The sequence below is a fragment of the Coloeus monedula genome, assembly GCF_965178545.1.
Source record: "Coloeus monedula genome assembly, chromosome: 7".
In the NCBI taxonomy this organism is placed as follows: domain Eukaryota; kingdom Metazoa; phylum Chordata; class Aves; order Passeriformes; family Corvidae; genus Coloeus; species Coloeus monedula.
In genome coordinates this window covers 21739736-21760910 of record NC_138787.1, presented here as the reverse complement: position 1 = coordinate 21760910, position 21175 = coordinate 21739736, and the positions used below count along the sequence as shown (strand labels likewise).

The 21175-nt window shown below is 35.3% G+C and overlaps 1 protein-coding gene across 5 annotated transcripts in view; it reads right to left on the bottom strand.

Moving 5' to 3' along the window:
* Positions 1–3671: 3671 nt before the first annotated feature.
* LOC309574968 (sodium channel protein type 2 subunit alpha-like) overlaps positions 3672–21175 on the bottom strand; it is a gene marked incomplete at both ends in the record, with an annotated part of 46102 nt that continues 28598 nt past the window's right edge. For 4 of the 5 annotated variants that reach the window (XM_082285028.1, XM_082285026.1, XM_082285029.1 and 1 more), the window contains 10 exons: positions 3672–4855; positions 5227–5497; positions 5897–5994; positions 8627–8768; positions 9572–9625; positions 12541–12822; positions 13081–13203; positions 16244–16417; positions 17600–17754; positions 19615–19732. In XM_082285028.1, the coding sequence (XP_082141154.1) occupies positions 3672–4855; positions 5227–5497; positions 5897–5994; positions 8627–8768; positions 9572–9625; positions 12541–12822; positions 13081–13203; positions 16244–16417; positions 17600–17754; positions 19615–19732 (2601 nt within the window). Of the gene's footprint in view, positions 4856–5226; positions 5498–5896; positions 5995–8626; positions 8769–9567; positions 9626–12540; positions 12823–13080; positions 13204–16243; positions 16418–17599; positions 17755–19614; positions 19733–21175 lie in introns of all 5 variants that reach the window. The other variant, XM_082285027.1, reaches the window with a different exon arrangement.

The following is a 21175-nucleotide window of genomic DNA, read 5'->3' as shown; positions in this document are numbered from 1 at the left end:
TTCCATAAGCTTTTTACCTTCAAGGTATACTGGAAACATTTCAAAGAAATAAAAATTTACAAATTTACAAATTTATTCAAATACATACTTGAAATCCAAAAATATACTACATTGTTTGTAAAGGACTAAAATGTTGCATTTGAGATACTAAAAATGGAGTGACTTCAGTTAGATTATTGATTCAATAGTCATAACTTCAAAAATAATAGAAATTTTATAGGGTAAAATGATTTTATAAATGACCTTACATACTTCTGTACACTACCAAATTTGTAGAAAAATTATCACAAATATTTTGTGCTTATTCCACATAGAATTTTTAAGTTAACTACACACTCAACCAGCACTGACTCAACTTTATTCTTTAAACAGTAATTTAAGAGTATGACCAATATTTTTCAGAAGTACTTACATTATTACATTAATATGTAATAATTGTTAGTAACTAACATATTAAAACCCTAGCTTTCTGGATTGAAAAAACATATTAATTCAAATCAGGTATAGCTATTAAAACCATTGTCCTTCAAAGCACAGCCTAGTTCGGGGTTTTTTCCTGTTAGCTATATTGGCCCAATTATACAGCAGCTACACTTCACAAAAGAAATGAGAACAAAAAAAATAAAAAAAGGCATTAATTACCCCATGCCCAGGTCCAGTGCACACCCCGTGTCCCTCACCCTGCCACCTGCATGCAGCAACCACCTGCCAGGGACCAGGCCTGAGAGCCTCTACAAAGGCATCAGCTGCCTGACATGGCCACTAAAACCTCTAACACCTCTCGTTCCCTCTCTAGGCAAGCATGGATTTTTTCAGAGGGAAAGGGATTAAAGCAACTCTGTTATGCTCCCATGGAGTTATTTTGGTGACAGATCCCAGGTCACCTATGCCAGGGTGAGCAGTGAGCAGCTGTGGAGCCATCCTGCATTGGACTTGCCCAATAGAGAGTATCACTGGAGCTCTTCCTGGGCAACTCAAAAATTTGACAAAAAGACACATAGTTGAATGGGGTTTCTTTCTGAATTCTAGAAAAACTCCTCTGGTCAGGACAACATCAGCATTTCATTTCATCTAGATGGTGACAAGTTGATACTGATCTTAAGTCATGATGCAACATGATCTAGATGTCTAAATCACCTCACTGTTGAAGTGGCTCCCCCTTAATTTTACCAACCATTACTTGTTAATCTTTATAAACTTCATAAAATAAAAGACGAAGACTAAAATAATTACATAAAAAGGTTATCTTTATTCTTTTGGGTTGTTCGCAATGTAGTTAGTTAGTTTTGGTAAAACAACTTCCTGCATGCAGTTCATCAGTACACTATGAGGCAATAATTTCTATAAAAGCAGGAGCCCAACTATATTCTAGTTCTTTTGTAAGAAATGCAAAATGTTTCACTGCCCATTGCACAAGTTCACTATTCATCCTCATGAAGGAAGATTTTTGAGGAACAAATTATATTTAAAGTATTTCTACTGCAATGTGTACCAATAAGCAAAGTGGACAGTGTGAGACTATCTCTGGGGAAAAAGCAATGTTCCTATGACTAAGATTACCCTGAAAATCAACAGACAGGATTATAACTAAAAAAAAAAAAAAAAAAGCCTTCTATCTTGTTTCACGTAAAAAGACCTACCTATGGATCAGAAAAAAAAAATGGTACTGTCCATTTGTTTTTAAATTATTCCTTATTAAAAGCTGTTTAAAGTAATTAGCAGAAGTTTTCAATTACATATTGTATCTTGGGTTTCCAAACCATAAAGTGTCAAAGACAGACAGCAATTCAAATTAATAGCAACAGGAAAATAAGTGTAATTTCTTATAGTAAATATACAATGTTACAAAATAAAACTATTTTAAAAATAAAAAGAATAGACATATAATTTTTTTTTAGCCCCATATTTTAAGCCATCTATTTGTCCTGTATAGTCCAATAACTTACTGCGTATTTGCTGATTACAACACTCAAACAAAATAAAATCTTTAATAGCAGCAAACTATTGCTTACTGGTAGGAGGAATGATGGTCTTGTCAAACAGTTTTTTTCTTTTTACCACTCACATCTCTTCCCATGTTAAACTTTAATAGCTGTAGGATAATAGCAGCAAGCATGCATCAGTTAGAGCTTCCAATTATTTGGAGTACCACAGAATATATTACAATACCTATTGAAATGTTGTAAGCTAACTTGCTAGGGTATGCATTTGACACATATATGGTAATTAGGTCATTGTCTCTTTGTTCAAAAAGGTACCACTGTGTAAAACAACTGATTAAATAACAGAGGGTATTTTACTTACATATATAATGTCAGCCTGAATGTAAAAAAAGTCATCTAAACCCCAGTGCAGGACAAAGCTGATTGGAGTACATCTTTTTGGTCATCTCAGCTCTCTACGGAAGGTTACGTTACAGTGGAAGCCTGACTAAAGTGCCATGGGGGTGTCAAAATCACCTCTCTGAAGTACATATTTTTTGTTTCTGGCATGATCCATCCTTCCTAAGCAGGGAAATTTAAATCTGACGTATACATTAAGGTAGTATTTGTACCCAAAGGTAATCTGCTATCAACTTATACTCATAGCTTTGATTATTTTCCTAAGTGGGATACACTCATGAGAAATAAGAAGTGTAACAACAGACTTTGGAATAAAGTATGGAAGCTACTCATGATATTACAGGGTCAAAACATACCACTTAAAAAAAAAAAAAATTATAATTTCCCATAGGCAGAATTTGGCATTTGTAGCTTTTCTGTGTAAAGAATTGTTGGAATGTTTCAGGAATTATGAGATATCTTGTATTCTAAAAGTAATTTTTTTTATAGCTTCACAATTTTCAGAACAGGAGCTCTGTGTAGCATCATTTATTTAAACCACTGTACCTGAAATGGACAGTACAATAAATTAAGAAGTAGTAAAAGCCATTAAAAATAAATATATTAAACTTAAAAGACTAAGCTACCAATCTCTGTTCTGTGACAATTATTCCCTTGTTTGATTTACTGATAAATTCTCTATCTGGACTCTGTTGGTTTTTTTATAGTTTGCTCCTACTTTGATATAGATCCAGAGGTTCGATAATCTGGAATCTTGGTTTTTTTTGCATTTAGAAGTGGCTTGAAGAGAACTATGTTCATAAAATGATGCCATAATTATGTATTCCTGACAGTTGTGTTCCTCTGCACATAAGAGTATTATTTAGCATTTAATGTTTATCTGAATAAAGAGTATTTAGATTTTTTTCTCTCAGCACAGCAGAATTAATAAAGCAGGATGTCATTGAAGCAAACAAGATCATGAACAAGAACCGACACACAAGGAACACAGGAGATGAAATGTACACAGTGGATACACTTATTCCACAAAAATACAGGCTTATTAGGACCCATTAAGGGTTCCTATAGTCCAAGTAGAAATTTTCTGTCTCCTCTCAATTAGTAACAGCTGATAATCAAAACTATTGTTCTGCAAGTTTTTTTTTCCCTGTTACAGATCAAGAGTTTACTAGTGAAGGACCATTGTCTTGGACAGGCAGTCCAAGACTGCAGCAGTGGGTAAACAGGTAAAAACTTATAATTTTGGCAAAATCCTCCAGTAAGAGTGCTATTGAAAAAAACATCATCTTTTCAAGCCTGCGAACATTCATCATGGATAACCTGTGCCTTTTACTTTTTGTTTCCTCTTCTGTCTTTTCCTTTGTCTTCCTTTTCTGATTTGTCATCTTCATATTTTTCTTTTTCTGGTTTTGTTACACTATCATAAGAAGGTGGAGCTGTGGTGGACACAGACATATCCATTTTCTCTGGAGGTGAGTTTTCACTTAGCTTAACAACAATCATATCTTTTTTGATAAGCGGATCACCCCCATCTTTCTGGTACATAAATGAAAGCTTCTTTACTGACTGTCTTAAAAGGTGACGTCTGTAAGCACGCTGAATGATGACAGCAGACACCTCCTCCTGTTTTCGTTTCAGTGTAGTCGTAATTGGTTCATAGGAGACTTTAGAAGGATTGGCTGCCATAAACCGATCTTCCATCTGTATTCTGAGAGTGTCCATCTCCCCACTTTCCCCCAATACACGCTTTGTGAAAGCAAACAAGATGTCAAGGCAGTGAATTCTGTCCCCGCTTACCACAGGCAGATCCATTGCAATAAGATGAATTGTGTTTGGTTTTGGTATATTAAGAGGAGGATCTAGAGAAGCTGCAAAATCAGACAGTTTGCTATATTCTATGAATTGTGTTGCATCGGGATCATATTTTTCCCAAACCTCATAGAACATCTCAAAGTCGTCCTCGCCCAAGGGTTCAGCACTTTCTTCAGTAGCAACACTGAAGTTCTCCAAAATCACAGCGATGTACATGTTCACCACTACCAGAAAGGATATGATAATGTAGCTGACAAAGAAGAAAATCCCAACAGAAGGGTTGCCACAGTCACCTTTCACAGAACTCCCTGGATGATCTTTATGGGGGTCACAGTCTGGCTCCCCACTGTTAAGGATCGGGGCGAGCAAACCATCCCAGCCAGCGGACGTGGTGATCTGAAACAGGCAGATCATGCTGTTGCCAAAGGTTTCAAAGTTGAACATGTCATCAATCCCACCTTCCTTCTTGACATAGGCAAAGTTGGACATGCCAAATATCGCATAGATGAACATGACCAGGAAGAGCAGCAGCCCAATGTTGAACAAAGCAGGAAGAGACATCATCAGAGCAAAAAGCAGAGTGCGGATTCCCTTAGCGCCTTTAATGAGGCGCAGGATTCGACCGATTCTGGCAAGTCGCACGACTCTGAACAAAGTGGGTGACACAAAGTACTTTTCAATCACCTCAGCTAGAAACATACCTGTGAAACATAAAAATAAACTAAGAGAGTAACTTTTTAACACAGATTACATTTTCCACAAAAAAGTACAAGAAACCCCCCCAACTCTAGTGGTGGAACTAGTGGAAAATATAACTGGAGGTAAATTTTATCTGCTACAGATAATTTTAGAATTTTTTCCCAGCACTTTTAGAAAATAACCCCAAACCTAGAAGTATTAAAACTGATATAGAATTATTAAGAAAGTTAGTACTCTCCAGTACGCACTTAATTTCCTAAATAATCAAGAGAAATTAAAATTAAGTAACCCCTCTAATTTGCACAACTTGACAGAGATAAAGCATTAAATGCACATATAACTATGTTTCATTTTGAATATAGGAATTTCTTACCTATTATTGAAAGAATAACAACCACAAAATCAAAAATATTCCAGCCAATGGTGAAGTAATAATAACGGAGTGAAAATATTTTGAAGACACATTCACAAGTGAAAAGGACAACAAAGACCAAGTTAATCCAGTATAAAATATTTTGCATCAGTTCAGTCTGGTCATCTGTTTCTATCATCATTGTGACCATGTTAAGACAGATTAGAACCATAACAGTGATGTCAAATAGTTGCCGTGTTACAATATCAAACACCAGACCTTGCAATTTGTTCTGAGGGGAGAAAAAAAGAAAAGGCGATAGTATTTGTATGCAATGAACATCCATTTCCTCCCTCCCATTTCATTCTTCCTTTCCCAAAGTATACAACCAAGCAAAAGGCTGAAAAATCTAAGAAAACCATTGAAAAACATATGCCAGTTCAAAGTTTTCCCCTCAAAACCCAACAAGCCTATGTTTCTTCACATTCTTTAATTCTCTGCTCCCTCAGGCGTAACAAATATGAGAGATTTTTCCTGCAGAACAGATACATGTACATTTCAGTTCAGAATGAAGGGAAAACTTGAATTAGGCCAAAACCATTTTAGAGTTAAAGGAGAAATTTTATTGTAATTAATGTACTACTGTGATTTTTCCCCAAATACAGATGATGTAAGATAGTACAATTCTTACCACTGGTCGAGGTATAGGTTTTTGTGGTTTCTTGGATCCCAGCTTCTTCATTGCATTGTAGTATTTCTTTTGTTCCTCTGTCATGAAAATGTCTTGACCTCCAAGGTAAATTAATAAAAGAAACCCCAAATCTCATTACAGCCAAGCCTTTACATCCATTAATTCACAGCATCGCAGAACATGGTTTTAATGAACCCCTTATTCATCCTTATACATTGTTACCAAAACATAATAATTATTTCAAAGATTGTTAAAATATCTGATGAATCTTGACAGAAAAATGAAATAAATTAAGGAACAAAGAAAATCCCCAGAACTTCTATCTATATCTTATTAAAAAAACCCCATACCTGATTAATTCAGTTAAATAAATACAAAAAAAACCCCAACTTGTAAAATATACATTTCATAGACACTTATAAATCTAGCATCATAAACTCCACATTGCAAATCAATCTACCAGAAATAAAAAATCTTCAAAGGTACAAAGATACACTGTGAGGAGATATGCCTTCAGGTAAAACATACAAGGAGAAAGAAATTACTGATTTTGCTTCTCAGGATGTACATTTTATCATTTCAGCATAGGTATCTCAGTTCAGATGATAATACTTCCACAGTGTTTAAGAGGCTTGATCATCCCCCTACATTGTAGCAAGATCATCAGAAGCATGGGTTTAGTCTGGAGTTTCTTGTCTGAATGAAAGGATATCTAGACTGGTATGTATAGTACACACATGGAAACACTTACCAGAAATACAATTTATATAGACAAGTAACTTGTTTTTCTTCCTCTCATACATTTTTTTGTAATTACATTCCAGGTATGTATGATATCAAAGCAGTGGCATTTGGAAATGAACTTCAGAGTCAGGGGTGATTCTGTGACTTTGTCTCACAGAATTTGTCAAATGCAGTGTCAATCTTATAGACAAAGTAATGATAAGTCTGAATGAAGAGGTGTTTGATTCTTTTAGCTATGGTTATATGTTGACATGAAGATTTAGAAGTCAAAAGACACCATCTTTAACAAGTTCTCCTCATAAATCAAATATTCAAGTAAATTTTACTTCTTGGAGAGTAAAAGTTTTGGAAGAAAAACAAGAAGCTGATTTGATAATTACGGTGGACATGCGCTGTGACTGTTAAAAGCTTTCACCCAGTGGGAAATAAATAATTTTAAAAAAACGCTGCAAAGAAAGTGGGATTGATTTGGGGATTTTCTCCTACTGTCTCACTGATGTAATGGCTATCATGAGTGAACAAGCCATCCTTACCTCAGCATGCTGTCCATAGGGAGAATAGAGGTCTCAAGGCAAGATACCCCTAAGGACTAGTTAGGAAATTGACAGTAGAACATTGCCTTCCTCATGGAACTAATGTAATGAAAGTAGTATGCACACAGGAACTACAGAAAAGCACAGTTTAACTACACAGAGACAGTATATTTCAACATGAGGCCCTTTACCATTCATATCCCAACATGCCCCAATGTCAGTGATATGAAGAAAGAACAAAGACAAGAATAATACTGCTGGGTAGCCATGAACTGTGTGATCTGTCCATTTCTACAAACACAGGTGTACCTATAAGTTCAAAAGACAGACAACTAATGCTGGCTAACTTGCTACATGAAACTAAAGAACACCATATAGATAGAATTTTCCCCAGCCTAATCGTATGTCCAGCATTTTACTTTCTTGGTGACTTAAAACAGCTCCAAATGTACAAGGGGTATATAGCACCCTGCCAGAAAAAGCCTTTTAGCAGGAACCCTTATCTGTCTTCTGAGTCAAGATGATTCCAGTAGACAGTGTCTGCCAAGTGAACTTAATAAAATTTAAAATTACCTCATTACTGAGTAAGGCCACCTTGTTACATGTTGACTGCCAAAAATGCCAGTAACATGTATATAACGTTAGCTTTGCTCCCCAAGGATGAGAAACAGAACCACCTTCCTGCTAAGTACTGGATGCCTCTGAAGTTTACTCCAAGGAAGGTGCAAATATCTTGAAGGACGAAGATGCCACCATTTATGGTTTAAATAGCAAGTACAATTTAATTTGCCATCATGGTCTGCATTTTCACCTATTTAAACATTCCTACAGTTCTTGGCACAATCCTGTGTTCCTGTGTTCATTTAAATAATAGAAACAGCTTAAGCTTCAAAGAAAACCTACGTATTTTCAAATGTCACCCATTTTCTTTTTCTTGCAAATTCACTAACTCAAGACAATTTCCCAACCCTCTCTAATCTTACAATCCAGATCAGGATTTTCAGTATTCAACTAGTCTGTATTAGTCTCTGTAATGAAGGCCTTCACAATACTGCTAAATGTTATCTCCTTATCAATTTTGAAATTTATAGTTTTGCATATTCTCTTCTTTCCTGACTTTTATTTGTTTAAGTCATCTGTACTTTCACATAGCTTGGTCACAGCACTGTAAGGATAAGAAAAACAAAGACAGAACTTTCTGATGGACAACCTATCATTGGGCTGTACAGGGATGTGGAGAACACTCAGACACAGCCTAAGTTTAAATTACTTCAAATGCCTTAAAAAGAAAAGACTGTTATTTCATTATTTTGAATAAACAAAAATCTTAAAACCTGATTTCTTTTTTTCTTTCTATTACTATGAGAAATTTCAGACACTCTTATTTATCCTTGCATACATTTGCTGAATGCTCAATGACAATGTAGTATTGTGAAAACGAAACATGTGGTACTTATCTTCTTTTTTTGTTGGTTGAAGTTATCTATGATGACACCAATGAATAAGTTTAGGGTGAAAAACGATCCAAAGACGATAAAGGCAACAAAGTACAGGTACATGTACAGGTTGTCTTCATACTTGGGCTGTTTCTCTGCCTATGTAACACAGAAAAACAGTAAAGCACCACAAATAACAGTTAAGACAAATCAAAGATTACCGAGAAGGAAGAGAAGTTGTATTCAGATGGACAGGGTGTAAACCCAACTGTACAAGGGGGTAAAGCCAACTCTTCTGGAACATACACTACACTTGCCTTATGTTTGAACTTGAAAATCTATCTAATAGACAGACCTGCCATTCCTCCCCCTCTCAGTCTGTTCTCTTTGATGACACTTGACATTTCTTGTAGGTCCTACAAAATTTGACATAAATGATCAAATATCAAAAGCAATTCAGTTCCTATAGACTATATGCAAATCAGGAACTGACTGATGAGAGATGCAAACAAATATCAACATTAAAAGAAAAATAGGCAAAATTTAGCAAATTTGGTTTTTGAGATCATCAGAGTCTGCAGCTCTGGATTAGCTATTGCAGTGATGCCTCTTGACTATTTGAGTCATTTTTGAAGACACAGGAAAAACTTATTTCCTGATCTGTACAATCTCAGATACAAATTAATAGAAAAACAGATCTCATTAGTTTGGATTTTTACAGAAGAATTGTTAAATTAGTAATAATTTCTGTAGCTCTACAGCTATAATTTTTTTTTAACCTGTTAAAAGTATAAGCACTCTGTGGACATAGATTTATATAAAAAAATCTTCAGGGCTTTACATTTTAATGTTTTATATTTTAGTTCATTTCAACTGCCATTCAAGAAGCATTATAACAATCTTTCATTTGTTTTCCTTCAGTAAATTTCATTTTTACTCAGTAGATTTTATATTGCACTCACTTCTGTAGAATCAACCGCAGCGTACATAATGTCCGTCCATCCTTTAAATGTTGCCTAAAAACAAAACTTGTTAATATTTTCTATCAAAGCTCCAGTTCTGAGAACATTCTAAATAAAACAGTGTTTTCTGCAAGGTATTTGTATTCATAAAAATAAAGAGAATATTAAAAGTCTGGTGAGTTACAAGTGAAGCATTCACAGGAAGTTCATTACTGTGGAATATTTCCCCCTAATTATTAAAACACTGAATAAATTCTAATCTTCATGGAAATTCATATGAACTCTCTGCAAGATGAGTTGCAGTCAATATCACCATACCAGAGAGAAGCAATTTATCTCCCAGGGAAATGGGATGTACTGGTTGTCATCTGTAAAGCACTACCTTAACAGGAAAGGTACTGTGCTATTTGGCATCCCAGTAAAGCCAAGTCCCTGATGTCAGGATACAGGGCACCTACATGATCAGCTGGTCCACCTGCACAGGGATGGCATGGGTCACTCCACTGGAAGCTCCAAGAAGAGACTGAGTGAAGCTGCCCAAGTACTCAGTAGCTCATCCATCCTTCTAGTGTGTGCCACGGCATCCACGGGGGCCATGGTGGGTCATGGACCACGTGCAGCTCTGTGCACATTCCAGAGCCAGCACCCAGCCAGGATCCACTGCTTCTCCTCCAGGACCTCCCCTGCACATCCCAGCTCTCCAGCTCCCCTGTAATTCCATTATTGATGGAACCATTCTGAACTGCACTCTTCCTCTGCCACAAGTGCAGCACATGCTGCCAACACCAGCTCTTCCCAAACACTGCTTGGTTTTCCTCAAGGTATTATAATAAGGCTTTCAGTTCTAACTTTCTGACTATCAAAAAACTGAAGGACTTCTCCAGGAAAAACAAATAGATACCCTGTATCAGCATTGTTCAGACAGAATAGGGAAATAGTCCTAGAAGAAACTCCTAAAGGTAAGTAGTCCCAAGAAATCTTAAGAAAATAATAGAATCATAGAATGGTTTGGCATGGAAGCGACCTTTAGAAATTATCTAGTTTAAACCCTCTGCTATGGGCAGGGACATCTTTCACTACACCAAAAACTTCGAATGATAGGCCATCCACATTCTCTGGGCAACCTGAATGTCTCAATGCATTATCATTAAAAAAATAAATAAATCTTCCTTATATCCAATATTAATCTACCTTCTTTCAGTTAAAAAACATTGCCATTTGTCTTTTCCCTACAGACCCTGGGAAAATTTTCCCTCAGTCTTTCTTATAAGCCCCCTTTAAACATTGAAAGGACACCATAAGGTCTCCCTGGAGCCTTCTCTTCTCCAGGCTGAACAACCCCACCTCTCTCAGCCTTTCTTCAAAGGAGAGGTGTTCCAGTCCTCTGATCTTTTTCTTGGCTGTCTTCTGGAACTCCAAGAAGTCCATACCTCCTTATTCTGGTGAGATCTCATGAGAACGGAGTGTATAGGGAGAATCACCTCTCTCTATCTGTTGGCCACACTTCCTTTTGGCTAGCCCAGGATATGACTGACTTGGCAATCAAATCCTTTGCAATCATATGCAAGCACACATTGCCAGCTCACGTCAAAGTTTTTTCCCCAAGAGCACCTCTGTGGGGCTGAACTCAATCCATTCATTTTCCAGTCTGCACTGATACTGGGGATTGCCCTGAACCAGGTACAAGACCTTGCATGTGGCCTTGTTGATCTCCTTTAGGTTCATGGGGTTCAACCTTCAGGCAGCTGAGGTCACTCAGGATGGCATTCCCTCTAAGCCTATCAAAAAACTCAGCTTGGTGTCATCTGCAAACTGCTGAGGGTGTACTGAATTCCATTATCAATGTCATTGATGGAGCTATTAGATAGTACTGGTCCTAGAACAAATCCTTGAAAGACGCCACGTGGTACTGGTTTCCTCTTGGACACTAAGCTGCTGAATATAAGTCTTTTGACACAGCCATCCAACCAATTCCTTATCCCACTAGTGGGCCTCCATCAAACTTTCTCTGGTGAGCTACAATATTGAGGGCAAGAAAGGTGTGAATGATGTTTACTGTAATCATTACATAGGCAAACTGTACATGCAAGATATGATTCAACTGCTAAAAGCAGTGCCCCTCTCTAAGCTGGTAATTTATGCAATTGCCTAGTGCTGTTTAGCAATAGCTACTGTTGCGCCCCGAAGCAATCAGATGGTAGCCCACTAGCACAATAATAATTACTAAACACTACCAGTTGGAAATTTTTAAAGACATAATAATTACCAATTGCTTATGAGTACAAATAATTTCCCAGAAGCAGTTTGTCAAATGAACTTGATCATGAATATACGTTTGGCAATTTACAGATACTGCCTCTAAAAAAGGCTCATGCCCAGAAATCTAGCACTAGTAAATTCTGCAACCGTTAATCTTTAAGAGGTTAAAAGCAAGCTAAAAACTTCCTCAAAAAAACTCACTTGGAAATAATAGACAGTAACTGGAGTGGGACTACTACTAATAAAATAGGGAAAGAAGAGAGAGGAAAAAGTAATTTAATTTATCTAAATCAATAGTTCACTCTCCTCTTGTTTGAAGATCAGATAAGTCCTAGAACATATCTATGACAACCATGGTAAAAATATTAGTATGCCTTAACAGATAAAGCAAATAAAAGAAAATGAAACCTAGCTGCAGTGTTTAACCACATATTTTAACTACATACTGTATTTCTGTAGAACTTGAAAAGTTACTAGCAGTTGGGTGCCAAGCAACTTTATATCCATCAAGTAAATATTAGATAGTCCTCCTCTTCCAAAATGGCCAAAGAATGTATCACATTTTTACCATAAGCAACATTAATTTGCTGCATAGAACAAAATTATAAAGTCAAATCCATATCCATTTATTTATTTTAAAATAACATTGAAAATTATGGAATTAAATGATACTGCAACGAAAATTAAAGCTGGAAAACTTATGCACTTACCACTTGAAGCAGAGAAAGATAACCGACTGCAACATTATCAAAGTTTACTTTCACATTTTTCCACCGAACGTCTCCAGAAGTCCTGTTCATATTTTCACACATACTTTTATTACTGACTTCCTGTGGTGTGAACCTCTCATTATTTGTGGTGTTAACACAGTAATAGAACTTGCCAGCAAACAAATTCACTCCCATAATGCTGAAAATTAGCCAGAATGTAAGACAAACCAGAAGTACGTTCATAATGGATGGGATTGCTCCAGTAAGAGCATTCACAACCACCTAGTCAATAAACACAGAAAAAAAATTAAAAAACAACACAAGGATTTGGTTTTTTTAGACCTAGAAAATGGTTTAATGTAAAACATTACATTACGCTGAAGTAATGCAAATAGAAAAGGAGTAATGCATATGATAGAATCAAACATGCTACTGTTGGCCTTGCAAACAGACATGCAATTAATGTTCTTCCATGATTTTATAATTTGGCATATTTTTAAGGATTTGTTTTACAAATTATTTCTTTTTTTTTTTCCTTACCCTCATGCCTTCAAAACGTGACAAAGCTCTTAGAGGTCTCAAAGCTCTCAACGTTCGGAGGGATTTAATTGCACCAAGTTCTGAGAAACCAAGGGCATTAGCTACTAAGCTAACCAACGAGACCTAGAGGAAACAAAACAAAAAAAAAGAAATTTTCTTTTTCAAGTAGCTTCAAAATAGAAATGCCTTGAGAGGTAAAATTTTTATCTGGATATTGGGAAAAAATTTCACAAGGTCCCTAATCTTTCAGTGAAAAAATTAAAATAAAAAAAAAGAAGAAAAAGAAAAGGAAAAGGAATCAGTCTAATATTGCATGTAAATTTCAGAACAATTTAAACAAAAACATACCTTAATCTATAATATTAATTGTGGATATGTGTGTATGTGCATTTTTATTTAAAAAATAAATAAATAATTTCCTCTTCTTCCGTGTTTGATTCTGGTTTGGACAACTTGTGATACCAAATATAAACTGACTTCTACATATAAAATTGCTAAATATAACATTAGAAAATTAGAAAATTCAAAGGTGTATTGCAAAAAAGGAAGGGGATATATTACAAAACACCCTTTAATGATGCACGTGAGACAGAATCCCAATATCAGCTTCATTTCAACTTTCTGTTCTTGTAACTACCAAATAGGGTAATTGCAGAAAAGCACATTGTTATCATAAGCTGGAAACATCTTACTTTGGATTTATAAAATTGTTTGTATTTTATACTATTAATGTGCCTTGATATTTCCTCTTTCAACATTATTACTTTTGTGGAAGAAAGGGTTTAATCCACAATATTTTTTGAAACTTTCAGTACAGCTGGATTAACAGCTCAAAAGCTGATTTTCCTGTTGTTTTCTGGTGAAAGTCAATGACTCGTGTCCTCACTGAGTCTCCCACTCCAGATGGCTCTCTCCTGTTTTGTTTACACATGAGGAAGTCTTCTGCAGATTTCTTTACTCTAAGGGTAGCTCAAGCAAGCTGCCAAATACTATACAATCCCATCTTTGTTCTTTTCTGTGATACCATTTGTACTTGCACATGGAAAGCTGAACAAAACGAGCATTTTTATTTGTTTCAGGGTAATTATCCGTTTCTAAAATCATTGCAGACATCACAAAGGGTAAGAATTTGTTTGTCTACTTTTGTTTGTCTACCAAATTCTTTCCCAAGCAGGGAAGAACTGAAGAGTTTAGGCTGATAGATACAGAAGAGTTTGCCTAAAAAGATTCTGTAAAATGTTGCCAGACTACGATAATTTGACTGGTACTGGTATGGCAAATTGTTCAATGTTTAGCTGGATAAAGATATAGGATAGAAAGATAAAACAAAGACTGATCCAAGCAGTTGAGGGCAGCAACCGTATGCTAAACCAGAACGTAAAATGGCAACAGGAAGAGAATTAAAATCCCTGTTAGTAGGTGAAAACAGTAACAAGTAAGTCTGGCAATAATGTCAGAAAAAGCTAAGCAGGCCACCACAACCTCAGGGGTGATGAGGAGTGGGTTTACAATACATGAGGTCAAACACTGGCAATGGATTGCTAAGTAAGGCATTCCCCATTCAAAACAGAGTATCAGCCTGAGCAGTCTAATCTAATCTTGAGGTTAGAGCCAATTGAAAACCTCCGAAGGTGCCCTCCAACATAAATTGTTATATAATCTGCTACTACAGGGTCACTAAATGCAGACACTCTAAACAAAAGTTTAAGATGGCTACATGAAAGCACTGAAATCACCAAAAAAATGAAGAGCCCATACCTATCCATATGGGTAAATGGTATGCCTAATAAGAGTAATTGATCTTAAAACTCAACTCAAGATCAACCTTTCCCAATACAGGCTTGTACAGAGACACTCATTCTGAATACTCCTTAAATAGTAATGCATTTATTTATTTATTTGTTTTTACCAATGACCACTGTAATGGGAAAAAATTCCCAAATTTAGGTATCACAAGGTTCTGGAAACATACTGTCAGGGATTCAAAACATGAAAAGATTCTAAAACATGGCATCAACAATTTGATGCAAAGGTGACAGAATCTGTCTAGATGATTGCTGCTGATTTCCTATTAGTTATAAAATTGTCAAAATTTTTCATTTAACTCTTAAGTTACAATAAAGAAAAATCAGAATACTGTAGCATTCATAAAGGAAGCAAATATATTCAGCCTTACTCAAACACAGTCTTAACTTTTTCCTTTCGTGTGCTGAGGGTATCTTGTTTTGGAAAAATTAATCTTAGGGGAGGACCCTTATACTTGCAAAGTTTATTACAGTACATCTGTTCTGGGAATATGTTAATTTTATACTTGGTGTAAGTATAAACCGGGAGTTCACAACAGAAGAAATGGAGTGGCCATGAAAGTAAAAAGCAGGAAACTCCATATCCCAGAAAAAACATATCACGTTATCTCACGTCACTGAATCCATCTGCTCAGAATGGGGATTCACTAAAAAGAGAGGCACAGTTATATGGGGAGGACAAATAACAAACACCACTTGTGCCTTTCCCTCCAAAAAATCTGCTTGGAAAAGAGCATTAGGTAAGTTTCAATTCTACTGGTAGGGGACAAAACTTCTGTCGTAGATCCCAGATACCATCCAATTAATAGAGTTTGTTTTGTGCATTTGTTGAATTTCTACTCCAACACCTTCGCAAAAAGAAAGAACTCCTTCAAACAAACATATCATGAGATGTCACTAATTTAATTTCTTTGGAGTGCAATTTCAGCCCTAGTTTTTAATGTTTTTGCTGAAAAACAATTCTCCCCTGCAGTTCTTTGTCAGTGCCTCATTAAGCCCAGGATCAACCGCCCTACCCCATGTGCTCACTTAAACTTCCCTCTCCTTTCTTGTGTCTGCTTCCTCCTTGTTCTCTGTCACCATATCCAGCAAATTGAAGTTAAATCAGTAAATAGTGTTCCCTCACCAGCTGGGACCCCACACAGTAAAACACAGAGCACATGGTGTCAATGACAGCACAAAGCAGATTTAGTTACACACTGGATAATTGCAGTAGGATCTTATTCACCAGTATGTAATTTTCTGTTCCTTTAAGCCAGATTGCTATTATTCACTGCATATATCTCTACCAGACTGAAGTTACATAAAATGACTGGCCTAAAACCAGAAACTGACTACTTAGAAAGCATAGTACCTACATCAACAATCAGGAAGTCCAGCCAGCACCAAGCATTAGTGAAGTAAGTCTGAAAACCATAGGCCACCCATTTTAGCACCATTTCCAGAATAAAGACATAAGTAAAGATTTTATCAGCATAGTCCAGCAGAATTTTTATAGTCTTGTGCTGTTCAATATGTATATCTTCAAAAGCCTGTGAAGAATGGGTTACATACAAGTCAGATATTGAAAAGTCTTTGCAAATTACAAATTAAGCCAGAACTACATGAAAACAGCAAAGTAAAATCACTTTCAACTTTAAATGTTTTACCTTGAAAAACAAAATAACAGAAATTACAATTACATTCTGTCTGCCTTTTAGATTTTATCATTATCCAAAAACAGAATTACAATATAACATCTGAGGTTGCCAAAAAGGTTTTTAGAAATTTCAGTAATAGTCAACACAGAATTAGAATTTTTCACCCTGAAAAGCCCAGCCAGGTTCAGTCAGAAGGCAGTCTCATTATTACATTAACTTCAATTAACAAAAGAGACCAAATACTATGTCGATGCTCTTTAGTTAATTTCAGTCTTAGGTGCTGACAGCAAGGTTTTAGCAGTGGGAGGCTGTAGGTGTGGCCACTGTGAGAAGAGACCAGGGGGCTGCTTTGTGCCAGCTCCACCATCAATCCAACACAGGAAACAGCTGCGCACAATAATCAAGCTGGTGGTGCCTCCGGGAAAACATATTTAGGAAAGGGCAAAACACTGCATGGCAGTATGAGGACTGAAGGAAAAAAGTGAGAAAAAGTACCCTCCAAACACCAAGGTCAGAGAAGAAGGAAGCAAAGTAGGTGGTGCTTTAGGTGCTGGAGCAGAGACCAAGAAACATATAGAAAATCCTTTGTCAATGAGCAACCAAAATGATCCCAAGCTATGTGAAGCACTAAATGTCAGTAAGAATAGTATAAAGAAATTCAGGAATTCCTATGTAACAGTCCAGAAATAATGAAACTAAAACTGTAGCAAAAAAATTAACTAAGAACATGATGAATTCAGTGTCTGTTTTTGGGGACAATTTTCATTTGAAGTAGAATAATTGTTTTATGCATACATTTCTTTTTTCATTATTTTTATAATTTTTAAACAAGATTTTTAGTGTAATCCTTTTCATAAATACACACATCACCTTGTAATCATCAAAAGTTCACCTGCAAAATTTTAATGTAATGTAAATTAAATGTAATACCCAAAATATTCTGGGAATTTAGTTCCAAGTTCTCTTTTAAGAAAACTTCGTACTTTTTTCTTAATGAACACGTATGTGTTACAATACTAATTTTGATAAAACATTTTTATAGGTATTGTTTCTATGGGTGCAAGCTCTACTTACCAGAGCACCACTGCTGAGAAGAATCATGAAGACAATAAATGATTCAAACCAGTTGTGCTCTACTATCTTGTAACAGGTTTTTCGAAGGTTCCACCAGATTCTTCCTTTTGTGCTCTCCCTACTGCCTTTACAGCATTTAAACTTCTGTACACAACCTAATAGCACAAAAATAAGAAACTGTTATATGGTAGCATTTTCACTATCCTGAGAAATCAAATCATTCTTAGCTAACTCCTATCTCACAAAGTTCAAGCTACTTATCTTTTTAATTTTATACTCTGGATGTAGGAAAATTTAAGTGTACATAATTTTTTCTCTACTCCGATGCTAAATCAAGCTTATAGTAAAGGACAGTCATCTAATAGAGCTCATTTTCATTTACAAACATTTAAAAATATATATTATTCAGTTTCTATACAGATAATTAAAGAACATGCAAATTGTCAGGGAGTAGAAACAAGGAGCATACATAGCACCTTTCACATGAACTTGTTCAAGAATACAGAAGCTTCTTCTTTTAAAAGAACTTTTGCCTTTTAGATAAGGTTCAAACAAATCAGATATAAATACTATTTTTATTTATTATACTGAGGAACAACCAATGCTCCAAGGGCTGACTAAGGATACCTCTTTACAGAAATAAAAGTTTTAACAGGAGATTATGAGAGCTTTACCAATAGTATGCAGATTTGTGGCAACTGTCCACAGAATTTTGCCTCATATTGGAGAGGTCCCTACTTTATCATGGGGCCTCAAGGCATTGTTTTCAAAGAACCTCAGTATCTGCCTAGCCAAGAGTAGCCTCCTTAATTCATTAAAAATTATTGATCACATAGAAACATAACCACGTTGACATGACTTTAATGGGTCCCAAAGGCATTATGGTTTTCCTGTGAGTGTCATTAAGTTCATATGTTACAAATAACTTACGCTACATTTCATCATCTCAGATAAAACAGCTACCACTGTAAAGAACATGAACTACTCAACTACTCAAAATGCTTACATTATGAAAAAATTAATCTTATGTCCAAGAACTAATAGACATTCACATAACACATGGATAAGGAAAAATTGTAATATAATGTCAAATTATTTGAGAAATGTTTGTTTGTTTGATTTTTTAAATTAAGAACTTGATATAGTCAATACAGTTCCACAGTGCAAAATGATTTTGGTTTTTTAAAGATCAGTAAAATAATACTTCAAAGGACAAAGGTTCTAACCTAAATCAAAGGTGTTTTCAAAACAGCAAACCAAAAAGCATGGACAGGATAGGAGAGTTAATCCTGGAACATATTTTGAGTGATTTTACTCATGATTTTAAAGGAAATCAAAATCTGTAATACCAAAAAACCTAGAAATTCTTTCCTACGTAGTAAATTTCAGTAGTCCCCTAGAAGATATAGCTATACAGAACTAAAATCAAAACTTTTATGGACATGCAAGTTTGCTGTTAAGACTTCTTTACATAAATAGATACATAGGCTCTCATTCACCTATTTCAATCCGCAGTATACTTATACACCCTCTTCCCCCATTAATGGGGCAATGTCAACAAAATAAGTTTATTTTTGAGTCAAACTTTCCAAGATCTGAATCAACCACTGGATTGCTTTCTAGCACTAGGAAGTGACCATGATTAATCACATGATTCCATTTTAAATTTCTCAGCGGAGTGAGCCTGGTCTAGGGTTTAATCTTGCAGATTTCACTACCAACAAAGTAATTTAAATCAACAGAATATCTGACTGCTGAGAATAAGTTTATAGAATTGTGCCTAGTGGTTATTTTAAAATATTATAAATTATCACAAACACACATACTGAACTTTGCACTAACAAGTAGTACTTCATAGACATCAGTATTGCTATCTACAACAGACAAAATTAATCATACCCTAAGACTTGACGAAATAGGATCCAGGACCGCTGTAGCAAAAGCTTCCTTGAACTGCCAATGTTTGTTGCAAACAAGCAAAACATAATTGCTAGCCCCAAATTTTATTTCCATACCTTCTGTAAAGCATGCCTGTAGTTCTGATCCTTTTTCTGGTTCAGATTCACTTTTTTCTTCTCCAAAGACAGCTAAATTAACTGTACTTCCTTCTGATGAGCTGGAAAAATCTAACTTCTGAAAGTAAAATTCAATAATATTTTTACTTTATTAATATTACATTTTTAGAAGTATAATAAACTAAGCATGCAACACCATGTGCCAGTAATAAGAAGAATAATATTTTTCACCAGAAATACAAAAAAACACCCACATGTAGCAGTCAATGCTGTTGAAATGTGCATAAATCATCCACTTTCTATCTAGAGATTGCAAGGCATATAATGGAATCTTTCATGGAATTTCAGAATTTCTAGTCTAAATATGTTATTCTTTAAAGGTAACTGTTACTTAGTTGATTTGCTGATACATATTCTATTTGCTTTGCTTTCTACTATCACTTTCTTATACATTTCAACTGGCATTAATTTGCATTCTCTTTTGCCAATGCACATATGTAGTACATTGTGCATTCTGAAACTACCCATTACTCTGGTACACATACCTGTACAGTCAACACCCAGAAATAATTTTTGTTGGGTTTTTTTTAAGAATTGACATGACATAAGTCACATTATTAAAAAGACCCCCAAACATAAAACCAAACATATACATACACAAAACCCCCCAACCATTACAAGAATAAGCCTTAATTTATTGGTTTGTAATCTGCCTGTGTATTGCGGAGATCTGGAGATTTTAAGGGAAGATGTGGTGTCCTGTACACTTAATTTAAGTATGAGTACCAAACTAAATTAGAGTAGTTCTGGTCACAGCATTCTCTGACATTTTACAATGTTATTATCAAGAAGTATATAACATCAGTAATGAAGTCACACAAGTAAATGTCTGTAGGGAATGATGTAAGCACGCTTTATAAAACAACCTTTGTTTTGTCAAATCAACACCACTTTTGCTAATTTAGTTAGATTTTTATGATTAAGAGATATTTGCAGGCAAGTTACTATCCGATCAAGTTGTTTTTACACCTCAATTGTGAAACGTGAAAGGACAAAATTATTTTTGAAATTAACAATTTTTTTTTGTGAAAGAAGACAGACAATATGATAATAATAAGTAACCCAGTACCTGCACTAATTTTTATTAAAAATGGTTTTTCTATATTGCCTATTTTGCTATTACTTTACAAACTGATTACCTGGAATAGAACCCCCATATTACTCATGTTTACTGTAAACATGTCTTTTCTTTTTTAGTAACATAATTTCAAAATAGCAATATTCACAGCAAACAACTTCTCCTATCATTACTTCTACTGAACCCAGGGCTAGCACTCTATACCCTCCACAATTCTATTATGCTGCTTTCATCATTCCAGGACATAGCTTATATATTGCAAAATGTTGCAGTGGTGGTGAGCAAACTGAAATATTTAATTAAACAAGTCAAATTATCAGTTTTAAAAAATATAATTTTTAAGAGTAAAGAAGTTTTTTTGTCATATTACTAATAAAAATTAAAATCAATGTGAAGTATCCTGGGTAATTTGAACTGTAAGCT